General features: G+C 50.5%; 1 protein-coding gene and 1 non-coding gene across 2 annotated transcripts; both read left to right on the top strand.

The window, feature by feature from the left end:
- The first annotated feature begins 13,539 nt into the window (after positions 1 to 13,539).
- On the top strand, positions 13,540 to 17,348 carry LOC112530017. Its single transcript, XM_025141677.2, has 5 exons — positions 13,540 to 13,548; positions 13,613 to 13,854; positions 14,534 to 14,561; positions 16,564 to 16,612; positions 17,204 to 17,348. Exons 1-5 carry the CDS (start codon positions 13,540 to 13,542, stop codon positions 17,209 to 17,211), a joined length of 336 nt encoding a protein of 111 aa, XP_024997445.2. The 3' UTR covers positions 17,212 to 17,348.
- On the top strand, positions 14,740 to 14,849 carry MIR6516 (microRNA 6516). Its single transcript, NR_105569.1, has one exon. It is a non-coding gene; the product is annotated as a microRNA 6516 (primary transcript).
- Positions 17,349 to 19,096: the final 1,748 nt, after the last annotated feature.

The following is a 19,096-nucleotide window of genomic DNA, read 5'->3' as shown; positions in this document are numbered from 1 at the left end:
GGTCCATGCTTACCCCAGGAGCAGTCCTTTGCACAGTGTGTACCAAGGCAGGAGCATCACATAAATCACTCATCGCTGGGAAGATGGTAATAACAGGAGCCTCCGGGGAAATCTGCAGTACTGAGTAGCGGATTCTCTTTTTTTTTCCTTCCTTTTCACTTGAAGTCACTTAACGAACCCTCATGCTGAAATCTTCAGAAAGACTCACCTTAGGGGGTATTGGAAAATATTGATAAATAGCACTTGGCACTTCTGAGGCTCTCAGCGAGTGGTACAGATACTGTTGCAGCAGTCGAACTGGATGCCTCCACCCGTGGAGGTGCAGGAATAGAGCAGAGGAGTTCAGCATCCCTTAAGCATCCTCTGCTCGTCTCCTGCCTGTCCCTACAGTCCGACCCCAGGGAAGGCACTGCCATCCCCACAGAACCATGTCTTTAATCCCAAACATTCCCAAGAAGCAATCTATTAGCCGTAAAGCAGTTTCCTCACTTTATTTGCTGGTAATTTACAGCCCACACTGTGAGACTGTGTAATATTTGCAAGCAATTAAACAGAGGATGACTCAACAACAGCCACCTCGGGTCAGATTTTCAAGTGTTCATCGTTCATAATTAAGACGGAGCTTTCGACAGCAGCGGGGCCTGGGGCTGCCGTGCCACCTTCCCCTGCCCCAGCTGTGGGCTCAGTGTTGGAGGCAAAGGAGATTTGCTGGAGAGAGGGGAAAATATTCCAGGAGCTGTGCACAGGGCTGGGAGCTGCTGCAGAGCTCTGCCCCTGCCCTCCCGCTAGGTATGGGTTTGCTGTCAGCCCTAATTAGCATCTGATCTTCCCAGGAGAGGGAAAGAAGAAGTGTTTGACTTGGATTTACACCTCTCTGCAGACAACCTCGCTGCGCTGTGGATGTCTGACATGGAACTGCCAATACTGCTGGAATATTAAGTTAGATATGGCATGTGCGCGGGGAAACTGAGGCACAGCACATCACCAACCAGTGCTCTGTAGCCACTGCAGCATCCCAGACTGTCACCTGGGTGTCACCAGAGCTGAGACCCTCCAAAGCTCCCAGCACAGCAGTTTTCCTGCTGATGATAGCTGCTGCATGCAGTGATGAAGAGCTGCCCCATCCCATGGCGCACTGTACCCCCCTCCCCTGCCTGCTGCATCCCCCTGGATCCCTGACCCTTTTATAAAACAGGGCCAAACAACTCTAATTCCTTTCGCCTTACCACTTACCTGGGAAACCATTGCCACTGGTAGCAGACAGAAATGCCCCCAGTAGTGGTAGGAGGGCTGAAAGGGGAAGAAATGGAATAGGACCAACACCTGAGTGACTGCTCTAATGTGTGTCCCCTGCATGGATAGGCAGATAAGGATCAGCAGGCAGGAAAGGATTAATGGCCCAGTGCTCAGGTGCTATAAAGAGTGAAACACAAGAGAGCTCCCACCTCCTAGGGAAGTAGAGTTGGGTGCTTGGGAGCTGTTCCATGCCCACTGATGCCACCAGAGTCACCGCTGTCCCTGGCACTAAGAGGTACATGATGGCACGCACCTGTGGCTCTGGGGGGTGTGAGATGTATCTGTATGGAGCATCAGGAGTTAGGTCTGCTGTTAGGCTCTGGTTGAAGCCTTTTTCTGTCTTGTTGGCTACTGAATTGGTCCTTCAGTGCATGCTGGGCCCTGGCCTTGCTGCAGTGGCCAAAATCAGAGTTTCTTTGCTGATTTTGGGAGTCACTCAGGTTGCCCATTGCCACCCCTTGAGGTGACACTTTGCTACCCCCACCCCAACCCTTTCCTGGTATCTCCCAATGACTGAACTAAGCCATGGGACTGGGCTTTATGCTAGCTGCTGAATTATCAGTTTTGCCATAAACCATTCTTCATTATCTGTGTTTCGCTGGATAGCCCAGACCCTGCTGAAAAAGTGCTGTTTCTTCTGCAGTCAGCTGTATTTTAATAAGTTGTGTTATGGGTAAAATATCCCCCGGAGATAATCCAAGCATCGTTCCATTTATCAGCCATGCAAAGTTCAGAATAAAAATATTCAAGGTGAGGTAATGTAGTGTAACATTGTGCAAGTTAATTTATAAAAGAATTAACTGTGTTTAGTAGGAGTGAGGAAAGAGCCGCCCTCTCCAGCCAGCATTGGAGCGGTGCTACAACAAAATGTAAGGAGGAAACGTTTTTCTGCAAGTACTGAGTTCTGCTCGAGTCCAGGTGCTAAACCTGCAATAAGCAAAACGAGGGCTGCAGTGGGACTGAAGCTTCCTGGGTGCAGGAAACTGCTGTGTTTGGCAAATCCCATCAGCTGATTAATTAATGCTAATGAGGGCTCTGGGATGCTAGAAGCTATCCAACACTTGGTCATGCAATAGCTGTGCTGGTAGCTTTGGACCAGCCTGGGTGCACAAAGCATCACTCTTTGTGCCCAGTCCTGCACCTGAAGCTTCCCCTGGTGCCATCGGCCATGATGACAAGGGATTCTACAGGGTTCCAAATGAGTGTTTGCGAACAATTCCTTCCCCTTATCTGGCAACTTTCAAATCTGTTGCGAAAGAAGTGAGGAGTCTATTTAGCAACTATTTTTTTAATATGATGATTTATAATAGATCAAGAAAATTAAACCGCTGGAGAAAGAGTGCAAGCTGGGCGCTCTGATGGCCTAATGGAGTCCCATCAACGTTCCGTTTGTTGTCAGCTATTAATTCAGTCTCTGATTCAGTCCCCAAATTACTTTGCCTAGAACTGAATCTAAATATGAAAATCAATTAAGAAGGGAACTGGTAGCTCCGTGTGGGAGAGGGGAGAGGAGGGGGATACAATGCCAAACCGTGCCGCTCCCTTCAAGCATGCAAATTAACATTTAGAGTGTGTTGTGAGGAAGGGGAGCTGGGAAGCACTGCTTAACAGAAACCACCAGATCAATTTTCCAAGCCTGAGTGCTTGAGATTCTTCAAAGTTACCGAAGGCTCTGTCTCAGGATAAAAATATAAAAAAGACAAGAAATCAATGCTGATAATTAATTTAACAGTATCTATTCGTTCTCTCTTCTTCCAGTCAATGCGAAGAGAAAATCATACAGTAGCTGAATTTTACATTTCCATAGAGATTGTGCTGGGACAAAATGAATAAGCGATCATAAATTACTTCAAAAGCTCGGCTGTGTTGTGGGGAGTGGGGTTACTTAATTAATAGGAGGAAGTTGCCATCCCTTCCCCCACTGACAAACCTTTGGCATCAACGTGTTTGGGCAGCGCAGCCCTTGGGAGACACCGCAGCTGCAGGTCAGGACCTGGGAGAGCTCCACGATGGGCTGCATGGATGGGGATTTCTTTTGGGGGTGATTTCTTTAGGGAGGGATTTCCGATGGGGGTGATTTCATTTTGGGGTGATTTCTTTTTTTTTAGCCCTGTTTTCACCAGGTACTCATTTTGATGTGCATCTCTTGAGCATTATGCCGAGAGGAGCTGCGTGGGCTTTGCAGTGCTCCCAAAGAGCTCAGGTCCTGTAGGGTCACTGAGCAGCGCTGGGCTCGGCCCTCGCTTTGGCCACCGGCAGCGCACAGAGAGGAGCTGCCTTTAATTATTCAGAGCTCATCTTTCCCTCCTGTTAAAAACAAATGGGAAGCGGATGGATTTTAGTAATGAATCCCCAGAAGGGTACTTAGGTTTAGAGCAAAATCTGTCCAGTTAAATGTATCCTGTGGAAACTGATTTGATTGCTCTCATCTTCCAACTTCAATTTGGTGGCAGCGTTAGCATATTGCCAGACATGCGGGCTGTGCGGGGAATATGAAAGATAGAAAATAGGAAAGAAAAATGATTTTGGGTGGGAGCCTCCCTCCACGCCTGGAGGCTGGGCTGGAAGGGGCAGGTAGCACTGTGGGGGTGTGTTAATGTGCTCCTGGGAGGGCAATGGGATCCCAATAGAACCCGTGCAGACAGAACTTCAGTTTGTTGCAAGCAGAAGGATTTGCTTCCCCCAGGGCAAAACCCTTAAGCTTCTTGCTGCAGTTTAGGGATGCTGGGTTGTGCCTCCGGATCCTGGCTCGTTGGTTAACTTGATAATATCCAGGAATAGATAACTGCAATATCAACATCTGGTGCCCAGTCCGGAGGATGCCACTTGAGGGCATGAAGAAACTTTCTAAATGCCCCCAACAGTGATTGGAGCAGTTCAGCAATTAGCTGAGTGATGAGCAGCAGTCTGCCTGCCCCATGTGCTCACAAGTTCCCTCCCCTCCAAAAAGCAAGCAAACAAACAAACAAACAAACAAACGAAACAAACAGAAAAAAACAACCTCAATTGTAAGGATCCTGGCTGCAGAGAGCTGCTGATATCAGAGCCAGACACTTTGCACTGCAATGGAAGCAGCAATGTGCTGAGAAGGAGAGAAAACTCACCCATTGCTCTGGAGTAACAGCTGGCTGCTGGAGCAGGGAGGGCAGCGAGGAAGGGTTGCACTTGTTATCCTTGTTGTATCTTTCATTAATGAAGTTACAGAGCGGGCATTTTTCTCTCCTCATTTCTCTGTGTGAGACCTCACATTTCTCTTTACTGTGGGGCTTGGGCAGACTCAGCAGAGTCCACTCTCTATGTGGTATCAAAGGGGGAAATTGTGTTAATTATCCAAAACTGATGGTTTTGGTGATGCGTGGAGTGATGGATGCTGCATGGGAGAGCTGAAAAGGGACAGTGACCATTTTCAGTCCCTTCTCTCCGAGGGCTGTCCCCATTGTGTGGTATGGCTGGGCTGCTCTCCCTGGTCTCCCCACTCCCAGCAGAGCTGAGCTGGGCACTGGCTCCTCTTCCCCTGTGAACAAATAAATCTCTTGGCGAATGATGCTTCTTTGATGGATATTGGCCATGATCCGAGTAGAGCAGGCGATCATGTTCAATTATTTCATTAGCAAGCTGTGGCTCATCACCAGGGCTCAGGTCGGTGCTGTCGCTGCTCTCGGCCTGAGGATGGGCTTGGGGCTGGGCTGGGTGCCTGCTGCTGGCCCTGGCCACCTGGCAGCTGCTTCCAGTGAGGCAATTTCTTCTTTTCTTTACGTTAAACACAATGTAAATGTTATAATCAAAACATATACATGGGCTGGTCGAGGGTTATGTTTTTGTTGGGAAGTTGCTTTCCCCGCATTTGGAGTTTTTGCCAAGTTCCTGCCCCCGGTTTTATTAGCAGCACCCCCTGTACGTTTGTCACAGGGAAGGAAAGAGAACACAAGTGACGTTTTTAGGCCAGGGCCAAGGATCTCACTTGTCAGGCAGCTCCACCGCTGCCTCCTTGCATTTGCTGCAGAGGAGTTTGGGGGGCAGAGCCTCTCACATGTGCTAAGTGGGGAGAGAACCCCTGGGGGTCCCCAGACCCATCAGCCACTGCCTTTCTGCCCTGTTTGTGTTGGATCACCTCTCTGCCAGATAACCTGCAGCAGCCTGCGGGGCTCTCAGACACAAATTCCTCCATCCCGGTGGTGTTTGCTCTGTCCCTCAGGAGATGCTGCAGGGCAATGCAGGAGCAAAGTGTTTGTCAAAGAGCGCGGAGGCTGTGCACGCTCTGCAGCCCAAGCAGTGATGGAAACACATCTGCAGGCACAGTGAGCTCATGGACTGCTTGCTTTGCACACAAAGCCAAGGGATGAGGGAATCCACATGGGGCTGGGGCCGGCAGGACCCACTGGGACATTATATGGGGGGTAGCAGGCCTCCCACCCAGCCCTGCTCCATCTGTTCACCCTGCAGCATGCAGCCCAGGGGGCTCACACAAAGCACTTCTGGTTTCCTGCCACCCTTAAATGAAGCTGGGACAGAGCTGAGCATCCTTCAAGGGATCAATCAAAGTGGGGAAGGGAGCACATAGAGGTCCTTAATGCTGCCCAAAGGCAAGCAGCACGGAGGAGAAGATAAAATCCACCCCATTAGCAGTGTGGGTGCTACACACCAGGCAGCACAGCACCCTGAAAGAGAGTCTTTAATTAAAAAGACACTGTCAGGCTCAATAGCATCAGCTGGAGAGGCACCCACATCCACAGTCCATGGTGATGGTGTGGGGCAGGGAGAGCGTTCTGCAGGCAAAGAAGCTACTAAAAGAAGAGATGCAGAGAAATGTGGTGAGAGTGAAGCCCTGAGGACCCTCTACTCCCTGTAGGTGCAGGGAGGAGGAATCCCTCTGCCAGACCCTGGGGGTGGCCACTGCGGTCCCAACCTGAGACTGGGGCTGTCCCCGTGCCGGGGTGCCCACAGTGATCAGTGCTTGCTCTGCCACCCCTGCCCCAGCTCCGCAGCCCTCTCCTTCTGCACACACTGGGATTGAAGTTGCTCAGCCCTCCTCCATCTCCAGGCTGCAGAAGAGGAAAATTGCCTGCTGGCTGAAGTGGCCCAGCACTAATAGAGTAAGTGGTTCTCTCCGCCATCGGGACATGGGGTCAGGTGGGAGCATTGGCCGCGCAGATCATTATCAGAGCATAAAGATGCCACATGCATGACCTCCCTGCCGGCAGGGCTTGGCACGTCCCTCTCTTTCTGCTCCATTTGAGTGTTGCTCTTCACTCTCCCAGTGCCTGATGTCCACTTATGGCCATGGAGGGCTGCAGGGCTGCCCCCAGTGTCCCACGGGGTGCCCAGCAGCGCAGCTCCTTGCATCCAGCACAGCCCGTGCCAGGCGCCTTCGCTCTGCACTGAGCCTTTAGCAGGGCGGCATGGAGGAGAGAGGCTGAAGCAGTGCTTGGGGTCTCTCAGGTAGAGCCCCGCTGCCAAGGGCAGAGGATGTGTTCATTAAGCCAAGCTAATCTTTATTTCCAAACCTATTTGCTATGATTGGGCAGTTTATTCTCCGCTCCAGCTCATCTCCTTTGTCATGTGCAGCGTGAGTCCAACTGTGCCATGTGAGCTGCATGGATATGGGGAGAGAACTTCTTTATGTGCCGGGTACATTTCTTTGTCCAATATCATTTGAAAAAAAAAAAAAAAAAGAAAGAAAAGATTTTTCTCCAAATGAAATCTGCATGGGCTCTCATGGGGATCGAAGAGCCGGTGTGAATGGGGAGCTGGGACTGGGGGTTTTGTTCTGCTTTCTGCTTCTTCCTTTATTTCCACGAGGAGTAAAGCAGCAGCGTCGCAGGCACAAAGGCAGAGGTTTCCTGGAGCAGAGCCAGGCTGGTTTGACGCTGTGTTCCCCTGAATGACGAGAATCAAAATGGTTAAAAAAGAAAGAGGAAAAATTCCAGCAGCCACCACTCCGGCTCCAGCATCGCTAATCCAACAGCTGAGGGTTTATTTGTACTGAGTAAGCTGAAGCGAGCAACTTAATTCCCCTCTAATTCTCTTCAGAAGGCCTCAGAAAGCTTAATAGCTGTTTTCCTGCATGAAATTAACTCTGACTCAGCCCCCAGCTTTCCTGGGCTCTGCGGGTTTGGGGGGGGGCCATGTCCCATTTCTCCTTCCCACTAATAGGGTCACCCCATCTGGGACAGCCAGCACTCACCCACACGGGTCTCTCTGGAGCCTCTCAGAGCCTCTGCAGCTCTGCGTGGTTTAACACACCACAAACCCATCCATTATTTACAGCAGCTCCGTGAGTTATCCCATCCCACCCCTGCCCTGCTGGGTGCAGGCTGTCTCTTCCCAGCCGACGAAATGAAATATCTTTTAATCAGTGGGGACCTCGGGGTCGGTTGATGGGCGTCAGCACTGCAGAGCTCTTCTACACTTTGGATGCTGTTTGTTAGGATAGAAACGGGGCTGGGAATGGCACAGGTTGTGTCTGAGGAATGGAGCACAACGTAGCTGGGTGTCGGGGTGGTGGGAATAGGGAGGACATAGTGAGACCCACATTCGTTGAGGTTGTTTGGCAGGAGAATGGGGTTTTAACCCTCCTCCAATTAGTATATCTCATGTGAACCTCCAACCCTACAGCTTGCAGCATCTGATTGGTAATTCCAGGTAAAGTGCCATTATTATTATTATTAACTAAGAAATGGTAGTTACAGGAGTTATTTGCAGGGGAAACGGCTGGTCATGATGGGTTTTGATGGGAGAAGATGGGGAATCAATTCAAGGCAGGGCTACCCCGGGACCCTCGGGAGCTGGGGGGGGGATTGGGGGGGAAGGGGGGGGCCTCTCCAAGGCAGCAGCAGCCTCCACTGACACCTAGCGGCTGCGGGGCTCCAGGCTCAGGGGACGAGGAGTTCGTGTCTGGACTTTTTTCCCCTACGATTTGGAAATCCGGAGGCTGTGGGATATCGCTCCTTTCCCTTTCTCCCCGCTCCTCCGGCAGCACACCTGCACAGGAGGGGCTGTGGTTCTCAGGCCTGGGGCTGTCCGGGTTTCTCCACTGAAACGGCCAAATGTGGTTCACTTTGTCACTGATGATTCTGGCTCTATCTCTTCTTGTTTGGGTTTTCTTTCTCAGTCAACACGTTTCTGAACTTTCCTCTTGAAGTGACACAAAACCTCATTCAGCCTCCACGCTGCTGAATATTATTTGTGCTGTAATCTGCCATTTAACAGGAATCTTGCTGATTTTTTCTTCCCACTGAATGCTCTTATCATTGCCCAGGGTGATGTGTGTGTGCTCCTTTGCTCCCATCTCCAGCACCTGCTGGATGTGAGATCAACCCATAAACCCTGGAGGCTCTCATTGCTTCCAATTGTGTTGGGGTTATAGACACGTGAAGCTCCCCGAGGAGCTGACACCTGCCCAGGCAGCCCAGGAGCTCCTGCCCCATATCCCCATGTCCCCATGTCCCCATGTCCCCATGTCCCCATTGCAGGGGTTGGCCATCCCCAAAAGACCACAGCCCCTCTTTGCTGTGTCTGCCCTGGCACTTGGCATTCAGCTCTCCACCATCAACCGCACGGCAGATATCGAACCTCTGATCCACAGGGCTGATTTTCAAGCAGATTAACTCTGGAGTGAGTCTGAAGCCAAGTGCTAAAAGATTTCTGCACTCACAGAAGAGGGAAGAGTTTGCCAAGGAAGTCGGAGCCAGCAGCAACTGGCAGGCATGTTCCCATTGCTCATTGTGTCAGAGCCTGGCATCCTAATGCCCAAGGTGACCAATGCTTGAAGACAAATGCTGTTTTCATGGGATAACACAGCTGTGGTATTGATCTGGGGCTCGTGCTTTCCACACAGGCTGTTTTTATTCCTAGTTCTCTTTTCTCCTTACAACTGGGATGAAGAAAATAAAAGCCTGTAATCTTCAGCTGATGGTAGCAGGAGGGAGAACCTCGGTGCCTCCCACGCTCCGATGGGGCAATTCCCTTTTCTCAGCTCACCTCAGGACCCACTATGGGATTTGGGGGGGGAGGGGCACAGAGCACTGCTGTCCCATTCCTCCCGGTGTCCAAGGGCACGCTGCTCTGAGCAGTGCCACATGGTGAACCTTATCCTGCCCCACAAGGCACGGATGCTACTGCCATGATGCAGCCTGGCACAAGCACTGCTGGAAAGGCTGAGCATGAAGAAAGTGATATTCCCCATCTCTTCAGGTGTCACTGTAGCTTTCAGTGCTAATTATTGCATGCTTTAATTCATCCATCACTGATATAATCTTCAAAGCTTCAATATATCTTGATCCGCTGCTTCCGTTGTTGTTTCCTTTTCCTTTGAACTGCTGCGAGGAGCCTCCAGGACCCCCCAGCTATTGCTGTATGTTTGCTTTTCATCTGCTCACTTCTCTACCCAGAAACAAACAATACCTCAACGTTTTCTTCTTGAAAATTTCAGCACATTTCCGAGCAGAGAAGGGGAAAGGGTTACTTGTCAAAGGCCAAATTCCTCAGTGCCTTTCTTCCTTCTCATCCTCTCAGCGTGATGCCAGGGATGGCAGTGCAATGTCCCCACAGGTGCTGGCCGTGCCAGGTGACGCTGCAGTGGCACAGCACCAACCCCACACCCGGCGCCTGTAGGGAAAAGCAGTGACTTTGGGATCATTTTTCTGCTTCTCGTCTTTGCTCCCTGCTGGAGCTGATTTATCCCTGCAGCTTCCACAGCTACATCCGAGCAGGGCATGTCTCGCTGTTGTATTACAGGAGATTGCTGTAAATTATCAGCTTCTTGGTGTCAGCCCGAGCCCAACGCAGCCCATAAAGCTTCCTGGCCGTGATACCGCACCACAGCATGGCAAGGCCAATGGGAGAGGCTGTCAACTCAAGGGAGATTTAACCCAGAGTGCCCCATCCACGTCCCGGGGACCACCAATGGGCCCTGAGCATATCTTTCCAGCAAGACATGGCTGTGGAGGAGACAGATCCATCCCAGCAGCTCCAACACCCATGGGTGGGCAAAGCGCCCTGCAGCGTGCTTGATGCCTGAGGCTAGAAGAATTATCGTCAGTGTTATTATTTAGTAATGATTATCCCCGAGCATAAAATCAGCAAGATGAAAATTCAGAGGTCTCGGGGCGAAAGCACAGCCTGTTCCATATATTATCTGTAAGTGATGTGTGCACCAGTGTGGAGCGGGAGGAGAAGGGGATCTCACGAGAGCCACAAACACCGGACTTTTAATTTAAAACTATCCTTCACTGACTCGAGCCTCTCTCCCACCAGCCCATTTTTTATTTCCCCCTGTGCAGCAGTAATCAGGAGGTAACAAGGGAGAAGGGGAACGGATCGTCTTCCAGCGCTATCTGGCTGATTTCAGGGCTGTAAATTATAGATACATATGGTACAAAGGAGTATTGGGATATTAATTTCTGTTGTTGAAAATCACAGCTCCTCTGCCTTAATTTACTGCTAAATAATAAATGACATTGTGAGATACTCAGCAAAGATAAAGACGCCGAAGTAAATCAAAGAGCTCATAAGCACTTACGGATCGGTCTATCTTGGATGTGTAGTTAAGTGGCTTATATTGTTCTCGCCAAGCAGAAATAAGCAGGCGTTTAACTGATGTTATCTGCCACAGTAAAGGATGAACCCGTGAATCAAACAGTTTCCTGCAAATAGCCATTTGCATCGGCAGAATTAGATGAAGATGGGTGTTGTCCCCACAGTCTGTAAGCATGCTGGGTGCCCTGCTGTCAGCCTGCAGAGCGGATCGTGTCCTGCAGTGATTGCAGGAGGACAGGGTGAGTAAGGTTGGCGCTGGCATCCTGCCCTACAGGCACACCTACAGCCAAGAGCCATCAGCTCTCAGATCCAGCTGTGCTGCTGGGAGGCATTGGCACCTGTAGCCTGCTGTGGAGCTGTGCCCCTGCAGGTGGGCTGGTTGAGCAGTGTGTGGGGGACTCACCGTGCTTTGGGGTCAGTGTCAGCTCCCCAGGGTGCCTTCGTGCTGGGTGTCCTGATGATGTGACTGCAGCCACCCTCCCCTCTCCCTGCAGGCCATGCTGGCATTGGGATCTCTGGTGGACATATTTTCCAAATGTGAGGTGGGTGAGGGCAGCCCTGTGCGTGGCTTCTGCCCCAGGTCACGCTGGGGATGGAAGATGTACCCGGAGTGAGGATCCCTGACAGCCTGGCAGAGCTGTGTACTGACAGCCTCGGCATTTCTCGCCTTGCCAATAAGAGAACACAGGGGAGGCCGAAAGGAATTTTAAAGCATGCTTCTGTACTGAAATGTTCCTCCCCTTCACAAATCATCTGGAAAAAGCCCCAGTAGCAGCAAACCCCATGGCAGCTTTTTCCCAGTGCCTGCTGACGTACAGATAAGCTTCAAACCCCCAAACAGATGGTGGTTTCCAAACGCTGGAAATCTGCTCCCAAAGAAGCCAGAAAGCACCGAGTCCCTGTTTGCAGGCACCCCATGCTCCTCGTCATGGAGCTGACAACCACATGTCCCATAGTACATCCTGCACTGGGATGAAAGACGATCCCCATCCTAGGGAGTCACAGTGCTGTGTCCCATCCCCATTTGCTGTGCTGCAAACTAAGAGGACTTGACCCAAGCTCCTGCTATTTCTCTTTGCTAACACTGTTGAAAGACAAGGCAGCTCCAATTTGCCTGAAGCCGTTCCGTTACAACACAGCACTGCAGGGAAGGTCTGTACAGAAAACCATGTTTGACAGTGAAAGCATTTTGCTGGAGTACAGCATGTGAAAAACAAATTACTATGGCATAAACGAGCAAATCCATCATCAGAAGGAAGAGGAAGAGAGAATTGCTTTAAGGATCCACGTACAAGACTGTGACAGTAATCATATAACGGCCCTTTGAATGTCAAGGGGGATGAACGTGGTTTAATAGCAACCGAAGTGCTGCCAAGCTGGGAGACATGTAACAGAGCAGATGGATGGATAGATCTACCTATTATCTGCTCCCTAGAAGAAAAGGAGGGGGAGATAATTCAGCTTTATGCTTGATCTAGTGTGTAAATCACAGAGAGGTAATGTTTTCTGTTACCAAAGGAGAAAAAGAAGAAAAAAAAAAAGAAAGAATGTTTCTTATAGCCAGACAGCACCGGTTCAGATGTACAATGAGGTGCATAACATTTTGAGCAGGCTGCAGCCCTAGTGGTGCTATACTGAGGGATAGTGGCCTTTATCTGAAGGGCAGCAATAAGAAAAAAAACAGACGGACCCTTCAGCAGTGTCTATTGTGATAGGACAAGGGGAAATGGTTTCAAACTTAAAGAGGGGAGACTTAGACCAGGTATGAGGAAGAAGTTTTTACACCACAGGCAGTAAGGCAGTGGCACAGGTTGCCCAGAGAGGCAGTGGTGCCCCATCCCTGCAGACAGCCAAGGTCAGGGGATGGGCTGTGAGCACTGCTGGAGCTGTGGGTGTCCTTGCTCATTCCCGGGGATGGGACCAGATGGCCTTTCGGGGTCCTTTCCAACTTAAACAATCCTATGATTCCATGATTCTGTGATTCTATGAAAATGAAAGCACAGAGGTGAGGAAGCTGTCAGTCAGAGCTGGGCAGCGGTGGGCTTCATTCAGCAGCAAAGAGAAAAGGTGAGGAGGTGGTGTGCCTCCGCTCTCAGCTTTGACCAGACATGGGTTGGGCAGGGAAGGATGTGTCTGTATGGAGCAGTGTCCAACCAGTGCACCTCGCTGCCAACACCAGGCGCTTGCCTCTGCTGAAAGTCAAAGATGCATTTTTTGAGTAATTAAAATGAAATCACACCCTTTTTTTCCTGCCCTCAGCCCCCTTCACATCACTGCAGGTGTATCAGAACATGGTCAGTCCTGGTGCTGAAGCTCAGAGCCCTTTGACTGGGCTGGAAAAGCCCATCCATGCAGTGAGGGTGCCAGGCTGCCTGTAGTAAACGGCATGATTGAGGAACCTTGAGCCATGCTGGAAGGCCGCTCTCATTCAACCCCGATTGGAGCTGTCAGAGCCACTGAAAGTGAAGCACAACTCACCATAAACAGGACCTCACAAGCCATAAGCATGAAATTAGATCTAAATATTGATTTACTCCATATAAATGTATGTGCAATTCCAGCCTCTGAGCTCTCTGCACAAGGAGATTTAATGCCTTTTCAGAAGCACAAGACTGAAACCAAAGCTGTGTTACAGTGCTCATCACAAACTATGCTTCGTGTTTCCCTCAGCAAGTAGCCCATTTTGGAGCTCTCGTCCTTCACCCCATGGGGCAGGTCGGAGCTCCCTGCACACCCTCTGCCTGGGTCTCCCCCATGTGTTGCTCGGGCCCACCCTTAGGCCTCACTCAGGCCTGCATCGGGCCTGCGCGTTGCCATAGCGACGAGGCGTTGGCCGCCTACCCCTTTAAGAGCGTTCTTGGAGGCCGGAAGTGGCTCCGCGCGGCGCTCTGGTTTTCTCTTCGTCTCTGTGGTTTTCCTGCCTTTCTGCTTCCGGTGGCGGGCACCGCGAGGGGCGGCGTGGCAGGGGTCTGGGCCTGGGGTGGTCATAGGCCGAGCTGGAGGTCATATTGCGGGCTGGAGGTGAGAATATGGGAGCTAGGTTAGTCATTCTGGGAGTGAGGGTACAGAGGTTTGGGGAGGAGGGGTCATATAGCGGCTTGGGGTTAGCGCACGGGGTATGGGAGGAAGTAGAAGGCAGAGGGGACATGTTGGGGTCTGGGGTCAGGGTATGGGGGGTTGCGGACAGTCATATTTTGGGCTGGAGATGAAGATACAGGGGTTTGAGATGGTTATACGGGGGGCTAGAGTTAAGGGTGGAGGTGAGGCTGGAGTAGAACCAGAGGGGTCAAATTGAGGCCTGAGAGACAGGGCAGGAGAGGTTCAGAGGGTCTTATTGGGGCTAGGGGTCAGGGAATGGGGGTCTGGAGTAATACTGGGGTCTGAACAGTGAGGGTGCAAGGGCTGGGGGGTTCATATTTGGGCTGAGGGGCAGGGTGTGAAGCAGGGAGATGAAGGCTTGAGCAGGGCTGGGGAATCATTTTGCAGGCTGGGGATCAGGGTATGTAAGACTGGAAGGGGCACAGTGGGCACTGAGAGGCAGCAGGGTGCTGTGAGTAGTGGGGCTGTGGGGAGTAGGGACCGGGAGGGGAGGGGTGCAAATGCATAGGGAATGTTCCTTGAGCATCACATGTCACGGGATATGGGGTGGTGGTTGCTTCTGGAAGAAATACAGCCCCAACTCATGGCTGAAGATCACTAGGTCTTCTTGGGAAGCCAGCATTCATCAGGTGAGTGGGACCAAGGCAAGGCCAATGACTCATGTGCTCTCTCTGGGTGGGCAGCAGCCACACAGGAGGCCTCCATGCCTGCTGGTGCCATGGTAGGCTGAGGGCCTGGGGATGGCTGCTGGCGGCTGTGTCTCAGCCTGGTGCCTGCTGGCCTTACCCGTGCCCCAGATCAACCTCCAGAGGTCCCCCTGCTGGGTTCCTCCTATGCAGTAACAGGTGTGAGCATCCATGCAGCATTCTGATGGTCATGTATGATACTGCACACAACGAGTTGCTGTCTTCAGCCAAAGGAAAGTACTCTTTACAGCTTCAGGACTAATTTCTGTAATGTGTACTGCATCTTTTAGAAGCTGTCTCATACTATTAAACTGACATTGCCCTTCCTTTACAGGCAGGTTTTAGATGTGGAAAGTAGAACTTAGGTACACTGATGATAGTTTTTTACCCCTTGATTTATCACAGGTAGTATCTGAGTTCCCAAACTTTATATCATGTAATAGGGAATACCAATAGGCTGGTTTCTTTACTTGAACAAACGAAGGTTCTGTTGAAAGCCATGTACTTTGCCCTCCTGTTACATCTGCGCTTTTCTTTAGTGTTGACTTTTCTCTACAACCAAGGAGTTCAGCTGAGGTCCCAGCTAAGGCCCTTGTGTGTTCTTGCAGGTGTGGGGCAGGCCTGGATTGGCAGCTGGCACCCAAACAGCCCAGGCTTCTGAAGAAAAAATCATAATAGTTCACCACCACTAAAAAGGCACTTTATTTTTGGTGTCTGGCACTGGTGTGTGGTCAAAATGCTATAGGAAAGGATTTTAAAACAAGCAGGGGGTGGGATGCTGTTTTTATGATCTGTTTCAGTTGATGCTGGTGCATAGAAGGTCTATGTGGGGCAGTGGTCTCCAGCTTAAGCTGGCTTTCTTGCTAAAACCCTGACTGGGTAATGGGCTCTGTTCAGAAAACACTGCACAGTGCTTAGGCAGTCTCCATTTTAATTTGCTTTCCTGTGGCAGTAAAGCAGTCCTGAGGGGTTTCTCTCAAGCAGCTTACTGTGCATGAGCTAGAGGCTTTTGGGCTTTTACAGGAAGCTTGCCTGGGATCATGAGAGGAGCTGAAGTGTAGGTGTTATTGCTACAGCCAGCCAGCAGCAGGGAGGGCCAAGTTCAGCACATGACTGAGATGACAGAAGTCTAATGCTCAGCTCATTTTTCAGTAAGGGATTTGAACAGAGATGCCAGATGTTTAGCAGGGCCCAGGAGCAGGCAAAGGGAACAGCATACATTACTGGGTGCCTGCAGACGTGGGGCACTTCCAGTTAAATCTGTGCAGTCGCCAGCAGCTATTTGAATGCATGGGGCTATCCTCATTGGCTGTGCCCAGGGGAGGGTCCTACTTTGAGATAGGGGCAGGCATTAGGTCCTCTGGTCCTCCTCCACAGCGGGATTGAAACCAAAGCCTGTATAGATTTGTGAGATGATAAAGTAACTGCCTTCTTAAATGACACGCACCTTTGGCAAAGTGTTTGTTTCAACAGTGTCAGGCAGGCACATGTTCAGAATAACCTTGCTTCAAAGTGTGCCAGGCTGCCTGCAGCTCTCTGAGCTTGCAAGATACTTGTAGATAAAGCACAGTGCTTCCCAGTACTGCATTCAGCTGATGGGCTGAATGCTTATTGCTTTTTCTCACCCCTGTCAACTCTCTTTTTCTTGCAGCCCACACCTAAGTATTGTACCTTATGTAAAACTATAGCAATGATGCAATTTAACATCATCCTTCTGGTCCTTTGTGGACTGTAAGGTGAATTTTGCTGCCTTCTGACTTCAGCCAACCGTGACAGTTGTGCTTGGATTCAAATACATGGTGGCTAAATGAAGGTGGAGTTTCTTGGGGGAGGGGGGTTGGCGCCTGAGCTGCTGCCTGGGCTCTTGTCTGAGGCTTAGAAACAGTGGCCTTCCAGTGTATGCATCACTAAGTACTGTGCTTAATGCTTGCTGCTCTTTATGTAGGTGTTCCTGCTGACCATGGAGTGGCTGCTGGATCTGCACATTCACCAAGGTAACTGAGCTAAGCTGTGCTCTCTGCCCACCAGATGCAAAGCTGCGTGCTTGGAATTTGCAACCAGTCCTCCCTTTCTGCTTTGTCTTCTAATGTTGAATTCACCTGGGCAGAACTGTCTGACAGTGTCAGGCTGCAGTTAGAAAACATTTCACTTTTGTGCTGCTGCAGGCTGACACCCTTTGTTCAGCTTATTACCGGAACAAGCATTTCCATTTCCCTTTCCCTTCACTAATGCCACTCTTCCCTGGGTTACAAATTGGTGTTTTCTATCACCTGGGCTTCAGAACAAAGCATGTGGAACCCTAGGTAGGGTGATTGCAAATTACCTGATCTTTGTTGCACCTGGAAAAAGTTATTTGTCTGAGTGAGGGTTTTCCTGTCCACCAATTTTTAAATTACAAAGTGCTTCCTCATTTCAATGAATGTGCAGCATAACCATTTGCAAGAGGGCCCTGGGTTGTAGGCTGCTCATGGCACACTTGTTCGCTCTGGTGCCCTGGCTTGCACGCTGAGCAGCTCTGACATCTGTGTGCAGCTTTCCCTGCAGTGTGCTTGTTCTGCTTCAATGTCCTGGTCATTTCTTTTCAGGTGGCTGAACTGAAGATCTGTCTGCATTATGGCGAGAGTGCTGCTCCTGCAGTTCTGTTTGTTTATACCTGTGTGGTCTCTTCAGGCTATAGAAGGTATTTTTGCCAAAGTAGATGGTAAATGTGAATAAATTGTAGTTCTTCAAGCTCATTGTCTTTCTTTCTTATTTAACCCCTGGTATTGTGAATAATGTAGGAAGGATTTTAACACGCTGGAGGTGTGCATTTAGGCAAGGAGGCGCATAAAGCTTTTTCCTGTGCTGACGCCTGTGTCCAGGGCAGCCATGCTGGAGGGTTGTGGTGCTTTCAAGATCTGTAGGAGTGATTCATTCCTGACAGTTAATAAAGCAATCCTGAAGAATGTGAGAGCACGTTTGCAGTGCGCTGAGCTCTAATCTCCACTAGAGGGTGTGAACGTCTGCAAGAAGGGTTGTGTTTCATTGAAACTGGGAGACTTTGTTTAATCGGATGTGCAGGCAGTAAGACTGTGGCAGGATTATGTTCCAGTTGAAAAACTGCTCTCTGTGTTGGCAGCAGCCCAAGTTGCATCTGCTTTATGTAACCCATCAGCTGCACTCGCTGTGAAGCCCATGTGATGCTCAGCCCTTGCCATCGTGCATCCTGTCATGCTTTTGGGCAATGTGTGTGTGTGTCCGGGGGGAGGCAGCTCTGCTCTGTGTTGGGTACTGCTTCCAAGTTCCCTTTCATCTGAACAGTAATATCTACCCTTGCTAAGCAAGCAGCAAATAGTAAGTTGTCATTTGCACTGCAAAGAACCTGGTTTGGGGGTTTCTTTTTGTAGGGGGAATTTTCACTGAATTTGCAATATTCCCAATGCAGATCAAACCTGAGGCTGGTGTGCTTTGGAACCATGCTGGCTGCTGAGCTGACACAGGCTGTGTGTGAGCTTCCCCTGTGCTTGGTGCTTATACGGAGCTCTTCTCACAGTGGACGTACAGCTCCTTAACTCCTTTTGCTTCTGCAAAAATAGTAATGCTCTCTCTGGAGGTTTTAATTCAGAGTAGGTCAGCAAGAAGCTGGTCACAGTGTTTTTTTCCCAGCTCCTGCTGGGCGCTGCTGTGTCACAGTCATGTGCATGGACTGCTGAGAATGACCCCCAGCTCACACAGATTCTTGCTACAAAAGCAGTGTGGGGCTGAAACTGATGGGTTGCACTGAAGTGCTGCTCTGGTAAAAAGCCTCTTTGTGCAGCTTGCAGGGGCTGAGGTCTCTGCCTCCAACATGGAGAGTGGATTAGAGATTGCAAACGTCCTTAATTTGAGGAAAGCACAATGGAGTTGGGAGAAGTGGGTCACTTGTGTATTTGGGGCTCTGGAAACTGCAAATCATGCTTAAGGGTCTTAGTTGCTCATCAGCTGAAGTGACTCTCAAACTGCACAGTGGAAGTGGCATATGGGTGTCCGGAGCAGTGAGTGCTGTAGCCCTGCTGTCTGAAGGCCCATATGCCCTGGGAGGATGAGTGCACTTGTTAGGCACTGTGTGGCCTCCCTCCAGCTGCTGTGAGCTTTCTTGTGCTTGGGAGAAAAGGAGGGAGCTCACACTGTGCAGGTGGGGCACAGGGACCCCGAGTGGGCTGCAGGCCTGCAGATGAGTGAGGGCATTGAACTGAATCCCTGCCATGTTGGCTCTGCAGTCAGGATGTTTTTTTCAAGCCAAGACATTCACTTCAGGATCTTACCAGCCTTTCCTCCTGGAGGAGCTTAGGTTGGGCTGAGCACCCCTTTGGGTGCACCTCTTCCACTGATCCAAGCACAGCCCTCTGGTCCCACCACCAGCCCCAAAGCAGTGCCCCACCCCAGCTCCCCAAGCACAGCCTGTTTACTCTTCTTCCCCAGCCATGAAGAAAGCTGTGAACGAAGTGCTTTGGCCACCC

Source organism: Gallus gallus, chromosome 18 (genome assembly GCF_016699485.2).
Source record: "Gallus gallus isolate bGalGal1 chromosome 18, bGalGal1.mat.broiler.GRCg7b, whole genome shotgun sequence".
Lineage (NCBI taxonomy): Eukaryota > Metazoa > Chordata > Aves > Galliformes > Phasianidae > Gallus > Gallus gallus.
This window is presented reverse-complemented; position numbering and strand designations above follow the sequence as displayed.

Coding starts and splice junctions, on each gene's coding strand:
- LOC112530017 (XM_025141677.2), top strand. Junction 13,855..14,533: donor GGTCATATTGCGGGCTGGAG/GTGAGAATATGG, acceptor GAAGATCACTAG/GTCTTCTTGGGAAGCCAGCA. Junction 14,562..16,563: donor GGGAAGCCAGCATTCATCAG/GTGAGTGGGACC, acceptor CTCTTTATGTAG/GTGTTCCTGCTGACCATGGA.